An 8,150-nucleotide genomic window follows, 5' to 3' on the forward strand; every position below is an offset into this window, starting at 1 on the left:
CAAGCCCAAATCAAGTGGTTTCGGGGGGTTCGAACCTGAAATCCATAAATCGGGCGCGACGCACGCGATTATCACGTGCAGAGGGGGTGCAAATCCCCGGCTCGTGGGCCTCGCGCTTGCAGGCGGCCCGATTTGTTTTTGCCAGTCTCCGATTTGGTCTGGTTCTAGATTCTGGCCTGCGCGCACTTGGGTTTGGTTTTGGTTCTTTGATTCTGTCCGCGTGAGGAAGTGAACCGACGTGGTTCTGTCCGCGTGAGGAAGCAACACGACTCGTAAGGAAGTGAACCAATGTGGTTCTGTTCACGTGAGGGAGAGAAGCGACGTATGCTTTGGTGCGTGCGCTGCTTCGAGGTGTATAAATACACTTCCTCTGTTCCTTCTCAACTCACTCCGAAAAAAGCAAAGCATTCCTCTGCTTTCTCCTTCTTCTTCTTCTTCCTTCCAAGTTCTGAGGCTTGGTTCTGCGATCTGAGGTTGAGTCCGATTGCGACGTTCGTCTTGGAGTGCTCCTACGAACGGCGCGAGCGGTTGTCGGATCTTGGGAGGATTTTGCCGGAGATCCTCTGCACCGTGGGCGGTAATAAATTCTCTAAAGACAGTCGGCAAGCCCGACGCTTCAACCGGAGATACACAAATTCCTTAACCCTACTCTTATTACCGTTTATTGCATGCTTGTCATTTATTGGTGCAATTATAGATTACTGTGTTAGCATAATCGTATCACAACACGTAACCCTTGAGATTATCTAAGATGATAAATGATGATTATATTTATAGTTGAGAATGTGGGATCGAATCATAGGGATATCGGGGTATAAATTTTTGAATCCTATGTACCTCATCCCAATCACCACTTACGCTCTCGATTACCGTGATTTATCTCCCTCGTGATGATCTTGGGTTGGGTGCGACGGGGGCACTAGGGGTGAGCGATTTTGTCTTTTTTTTCAGCTATGATCGACGTGCTTCTGGAAGAAACCACCGGGGGCGAACACGGGCTCACCGAACACCAGGCCTATCTAGTTTCTGGCCAAGAATCAAATGGTTATCGGTCCACTCGGTCACAAGGCTACGATTCGGGCACAAAGTCCCTCCCAAAATTCTTATTTTATCCTAGGGAAGGACTTGGCAATGCCCTTGAAGGGGTCTCGCGACGAATTGAGGCTGGCGTAGAGGCACTTTATTGTGGCGTCGAAGCAGTACCAGAAGGCCCAATGCTTGAACTCGTCGAGACCAACACGGGTGGCGTAGCTGAAGTCACCTTGGGCGTCCATGAACTCATGGTTCCCGTGGAGAATGTGGAGGGTGCCTCCGATGAGAGAAACGTCGAGCTTGAGGTGAAGGATGTGGAAGTGGAAGCAGCAAAAGGATTCAACTTCGAAGATGAGATGGTTATAGGTGACGGCGAAGCGGTTAAAGTGGAACTAGAAATCGTAGTAGAAAAGGCGGTGCCATCAGAAAAGGCGGTCAACGATTGAGATGGCGATGAGAATGACGTGGTGGATGTAGAAATTAAGAACAACAACAAAAAGAAAATTAGTCATATTATTAAATTTAAAATTGATAATAAAAAATATAAATATAAGGTCTTTATATAATTTAGTTAAAAATCTTAAACTGTAAATATAAAAAGAAAAATATTAAATTATCCTAAAAGCTATAAATAAATAAATATATATATATAATCTAACATTACCCCTCAAACTCACGATGCTACAACTAGAAGCATTGAGAGTTTATCAGATAAGAAACGAAAGAGTGAAACAGAATATAACTTAATAAATATATCAGCAATATGTAACTTTGAAGGAACAAAAGGTAATGTGATGGTGTCAATTTGAAGATGATGACGAGTAACGTGACAATCAATTTCAATATATTTCATCCGCTCATAAAAAACTGAATTACGTATAATTTGAATAGCACTCTGATTATCACAATATAACGGAGTAGGTTGATGAAGAGAAATACTCATATCCGCAAACAACCAACACAACCAAACTATCTCATAAGTAGTTGAGGTCATGACATGATACTCAGCTTCTGTGGAAGATCTAGAAATAACATTTTGTTTCTTACTCTTCCAATAAATGTGGGAATCACCAAGAAAAATGCATAAGTCAATGGTATATTTACGATCCGTAGGATCACCAGCCCAATCTGCATCAGGGTATGCACGCAGTTCAAGAGATGAAGTAGAAGGAAATAAAAGGCTTTGAAATTGAGTGCCCCGAAGATACCTTAAAATACGAAGAACAACAGTCCAATAAACTGTAGTTGGTGCAGCAACAAATTGAATAACTACATGAACAACATACGCAATATCTGGACAAGTCACAGTGAAATAAACAAAGCTTCCAACAATAGTTCTGTACAAACTAGGAACCAACAAATGTGAGTCATCAGATGAAAAATATCGAGCTTTAATCTCAATAGGAGTATCAAGGACTCTATTATCAGTAAGACAAGCACGCTCAAACAGATCAGATATATACTTTGACTAGGATAAAAGATAACCTTTCAGAAAATAAGCAACCTCAATGCCCAGAAAGTAGAGTAGTATATCCATGTCTTTCATAGCAAAATGACGAGCCAACTCAGACTTCAAGGAAGCAATTCTATCAGAATCATCACTAGTAATAATCATGTCATCAACATATAATAATAAAAAAATACAACCTGCACTCGTGCATCTAACAAACAATGTTCAATCATAATTACTAAGATGAAAATCAAGCGAAGTAATCACTATAGAGAACTTCTCAAACCAAGCACGAGGTGCTTGTTTGAGATCATAAAGCACTTTACGAAGCCTGCAAACTTCACCAAGTTGGTGTGAAATACCAGGAGGAGGTGTCATATAAACTTCTTCATGAAGATCACCATTTAGAAGTGCATTCTTAACATCCATATGAGATATTCTCTATCGGCGAACAGAAGCAATAGAAATTAGAGTACAAATAGTCATCATTTTTGCAACAGAAGCAAATGTTTCCTCATAATCCATGTCATACTCTTGAGAATAACGTTTAACAACAAGACGAGCTTTGTATCGCTCGATAGATCCATCAGATTTAGTTTTGATCTTATATACCCAACGAGAATCAATGGTGTATTTTCCTAGTGGCAACGGAACCAAATCACATGTATAAGTCTGATACAAAGTAGTTAGTTTCTCAGTCATAGCACTCTGCCAAAGTGGGTTACAAACAGCTTCTCTATAGAATACAGGCTCAGAAAGACAATGAATAGATGCAACAAATGAAGCAAAATCTGACAGTTTAGTAGACTTACAAACACGAGTGGATTGACGACGGTGGAGAGAAGGATCATCCGCAACCTCAGGAAATGATTGGATAGTGATAGAAGGAGGATCATGTGGAGCGGACATCTCAAGAACTAAAGTACCAAATTCAGTTGAGCTACCAGTAGGAGTTGTGGGTGAAACTTCCTCAGTGTCAGTATTGAAAGGATCAATACAAAGTAGATTTGAGTTTGTCATATTATGCAAACTAGCTGGAATAGAAAGAATGGAATATGCTCAAGAAACACAACATGACGAGAGACATACAATTTTTGTCTAACGGGATCAAAGTAATGATATCCTTTTTGAGTAACACCATAACCCAAAAAGACACAAAGAGCAAATCGAGAGGCTAATTTATTACGCTCGACATGTGGACGAAGGGCAAAGCAAGTACAACCAAAAACATGCAAAGAGGAATAGAGAGGAGCATGCCTATAATTTTTCAAAAGGTGACAAGCTTAAATTGTGTGAGGTTGGAATTCTATTATTCACGTGAAAAGCGGTAAGGATTTCTTCCCCCCAAAAGGTACTAGGAACACTGGCAGACAATAAAAATGAACGGGTGAGGATTGCTTCCCGTGAGGATTGAATAGAGAGGAGCATGCCCATAATTTTTCAAAAGGTGGCAAGCTTAAATTGTGTGAGGTTGAAATTCTATTAATCATGTGAAAAGCGGTAAGGATTGTTTCCCCCCAAAAGGTACTAGGAATACTGACAGACAATAAAAATGAACGGGTTGTTTCAACAAGATGTCTATATTTTTGTTCAGTCACACCATCTGTTCAGGAGTATCTCTACAAGAGGTTTGATGAATATTACCATTAGAAGCAAGTAATTATGAAAAATAATTCGAAGTGTATTCACCCCCTAAATGACAATGAAAACACTTTATGACACTAGAATGTTGAGTTTTCACAAAAGCTCTGAAGTTGTTGAAAATGGTAAGATAATCATACCTGTGTTTCATAAGATAGACCCAAGTATAATGAGTGTAATCATCAATAAACGAAACATAATACCCTGACCCCCCTTTTGTAGGAATAGAATGTTGGATCGAAGCGCTAGAGGGGGGTGAATAGCGCTCGTGACTTTTTCACACGTTTCGGAATTAAAAGTGTATCAAGTAATGCAGTGGAAATAATAAAAGAAATAAGCAATCACACAAACGACACCAAGGTTTTACTTGGTTCAGAGCCTAGGGCGACTCCTTCTCCAAGGCCCGCGATCGATGATCGCTTTCTGTGGGCAACAACTATATCGCGTAAAAGAGAGTATAAATATGTATTACAATAAGTGCAATAATAAAAAAACAATTATACCGACGACAGAATCGAAATCTCGGAGCTCCGGGTCGTCGGGGACTTGTAACAACACTTCAGAGCATCTTTTGGAGCAGCACATTGTAGTAGAAGCACTTAGAACTTGTTGTATTGAGTGTTGCCTTAAGACCTCCTTTTATGCACTATTGGAGGCGCCTCCAACACCATCGAAGGCGCCTCCAAGCCTCCCGAGTCGCCCGCGTGGATCAGCACAAAACAGGTCGCACCTCATCCACTTGAAGGCGCCTCCAAGTCACTCTAAGGCGCCTCCAAGCTCTGGTCTAAGGCGCCTCCAGCTCAGTCTGAGGCGCCTCCAGGCCTGCTGCGCATCTTCCTTCAACCTTGCACCTGAGGCGCCTCCAAGCTCCATGGAGGCACATCGGGCACTGTTCATCCAAGGCTTAAGTTTGCTTCTTTTTTCCTACAAAATGTGTTAGTCCCAAACACATACCCTGCAAAATAAAGTTAGCACATAATAGTTATAAATAAAATATTGACAGTCTCCGGACTATCCGGGTCTGACTTCTGATTTCCCTCTGCGGGGAACGCATCCTCACCTACTCCACTCAGGAGATTTACCTGTTGCCAGCATGATCCTCCAGATTGACTGGACTTTTGCTCGGTGCTCGATGCTTCTGGACTTTCTGCTGGATGCCCGCTCCCCGACCCATCCAGTCTTCCACTTGGTTCGCGACACCAAGACTTTCCACCTAGGGTTACCACCCCCTAGGACTTTTGCCTGAAGCTATCGACCCACCAAGACTTTCCGCATAGGGTTACCACCCCCTATGACCTAGGGTTACCACCCTTTAGGGTTTTCCACCTGCCTAACCGCAGCTAGGACTTTTGCCTAAGTACACTTAGGACTTTCCTGCAAGCTTATTCAAACTGTTAGATCACAAAACAACTTAACTTTGAATCCTTTGCCATTATCAAAACTTGGGTTTGATCGTCGGATGCTTCTCACACCAATATAGAAGAGGGTCCCCATACATCAGAATGGATAAGATCAAATGAAGTAGAAGAAAAAGAAAGACTTTTATAAAATGGTAAGGCAGAAAATTTGATCAGTTTACAACTACTACAATCAGAAATATCAGAACTTTTTAAATATCCTAATACTTCTATAAAAGCTAAAAACTGCAAACGAGATGCTGACACATGACCTAAACGAGAGTGCCACAAAAAAAATTAGAAGATGAACAATTCAGATGAAAAGATGATAAATCCACACTCGAAGTTACAACTTCTGGTACTTTGAGTTGATCTAAAACATAGAGTCCTCCTTACCTACGACATGTCCTAATCAGCCTTTGAGATTGCGGGTCTTGAACATAACAATTGATGAAGAAAAATAGATAAGGTATCCAGACTCACATAATTGGCTAACAGAAATAAGATTTAAAATAAGACTTGGAATATAATAAATATCAGTAAGAGATAAACAAGATGTAACAATTGAACCGACACCTACTAATGACATAAGAGTACCATCAACAGTCACAATAGATATAGATGAACAAGGAGAAAAAAAATAAAAGATGATAAATTAGATAACATATGATGGGACGCACTAGAGTCCAAAATCCATAAGAATGAAGATATATCTGAAATACAAGACGATGACAAACTTATATGAGAGAGAAAGTTAACACGGCAGAAGATTGTGAAACAAGGAACTGTTGAAACTACTCCAACATATAGGGATCAGATTTTCATAAAGCATCTGCACCACCAGGCATGATAACAGAATGAATAATGCTCAGAATAACCAAACTGTAAAGATACACATCTGTACGATCTGTAAAAACTAGCGTCAAGACGACCCGTGGTCTCACAGAGAATTTAAGGCAGAAAAGGATGTCAAACGTAGACATCGGCAACACAGGGTGTTGATGTCGAAATCAGTAGAAAAGAATGTCAATACCAAAATTGATAACACAGGGCGCCAGCACCGAAATCGACAGAAAAGAGTGTCGGCACCGAAATCGCAAGGCAGGTCGTTGGCGTCGAAATCAGCAGGACAGAGCATCGGCGCTAAAATCGGCAGCAACAAGAGGAGACCGCAGCGGCAACAGTAAGCAATAATAGGGGGTAGCAGAAAAAATTTGATTGGAGAAAGAGAATCTTGCTCTGATATCATGTAGAAATTAAGAAAAAGAAAAAACTAGTCATATTATTGAATCCAAAATTGATGATTAAAAATACAGAGTATAAAGTCTTTATATAGTTTAGTTAAGAAATCCTAAACTCTAAATATAAGAGAAAAAAAATCAAATTATCCTAAAAGATATAAACAAGTGAATATATATAATCTAACAATGGTAACCTGTGATGACTCTGGTGGGTACATGGCAGCGATCAAGGTCATGGCAGAGAAGGTCATCGTTACCATAAACGTTGGTGAGCTCAGTTTCAAACTCACGATGAGAATCCCATACCGGGCGGCGTTCGAGACACAGCAGAACAGCGATGCTAGGCACCAGGACGAATTCACCTCCATCATTGCGGAGTCCTCCAAGCTCTTCGGAGAGTTTAACGTCTCTGACTTCTTCCCCTGGTTCAGCTGGCTAGATCTACAAGGCATCAACGAGCGCCTCAAGGTCGCCAGGAAAGCGATGGATAAGTTCATCGGCAAGATCATTGACGAGCACATGGCCAACCCGAAGGAAGCCCTGTGACTGTTCGATGAAATGCTTCAGAGAGGATGTTTGGTTGACATTGTTGGTTCTTTGAGAGCATAAAACAAAACCAAAATTAAAACGGTAACCACTCACAGTGATCTCCTAAAGAAATCGTAGAAGAACCGTCGGACGTCACTGTTGTCAGAAACACGATCACGAGTAATCGTAAAGTGTTTCAAGGTTCACGAGCCAAATCCCAGCCTCTGGACATTCTCCTTTGCTCGACCAAATCACCTCACAGCTTCGCTTGCCCCTCTTTGATCACCTTCGCATCACCTTCTGCTGTGCCGCCCTGATGCACTGCTTGGGCGCTCCTTTTATAGGAAGGTTGAGGAAGACGAAGGGGAAAGGACACCCCTTCGTCTCCTTGGCGTTTGCAGCAACGAGACGTTTGCAGCAACGAGAGAGATGACCCCCTTCGTCTCTTGTAACGCCCAACATCTCCCACTCGTCCAAGTCAATCCATAAGGTTATATTGTCACATAGACCATGTCAATCACATAGACTACAAGGTGATCATGTCACGAAGACCAGAGAAAAATTAGTCACAAAGTCCAAATAAGTCACGTAGACTTTATGAGGATCAAGTCACGAAGACTAGAGCAAAATTAATTAGTCACAAAGACCAAATAAGAACATCCATTCCATACATTAGGGAAAATGATTCGTGCGACAGCAAGCACATTCAGCATTCAACTGTTAAAAAGATTGTCACACCTTACTTAGCTGCTCCATAGAACGAATCAGTGACATAAATATCCATAGAACGAATCAGAGACATAAATGACTTACCTTTACCCCAGATTAAATTATTTACATCATTATGAACATCTCTAATCC

General features: G+C 41.2%; 1 protein-coding gene across 1 annotated transcript; it reads left to right on the forward strand.

Annotated features, from left to right (window-relative positions):
• Positions 1 to 6,947: 6,947 nt before the first annotated feature.
• LOC121987978 (cytochrome P450 84A4-like) lies at positions 6,948 to 7,307 on the forward strand. The gene has a single exon (XM_042541677.1). The coding sequence runs from the start codon at positions 6,948 to 6,950 to the stop codon at positions 7,305 to 7,307; it is 360 nt and encodes a 119-aa protein (XP_042397611.1).
• Positions 7,308 to 8,150: the final 843 nt, after the last annotated feature.

Source organism: Zingiber officinale, chromosome 5B, assembly GCF_018446385.1.
Source record: "Zingiber officinale cultivar Zhangliang chromosome 5B, Zo_v1.1, whole genome shotgun sequence".
Taxonomy (NCBI): Eukaryota; Viridiplantae; Streptophyta; class Magnoliopsida; order Zingiberales; family Zingiberaceae; genus Zingiber; species Zingiber officinale.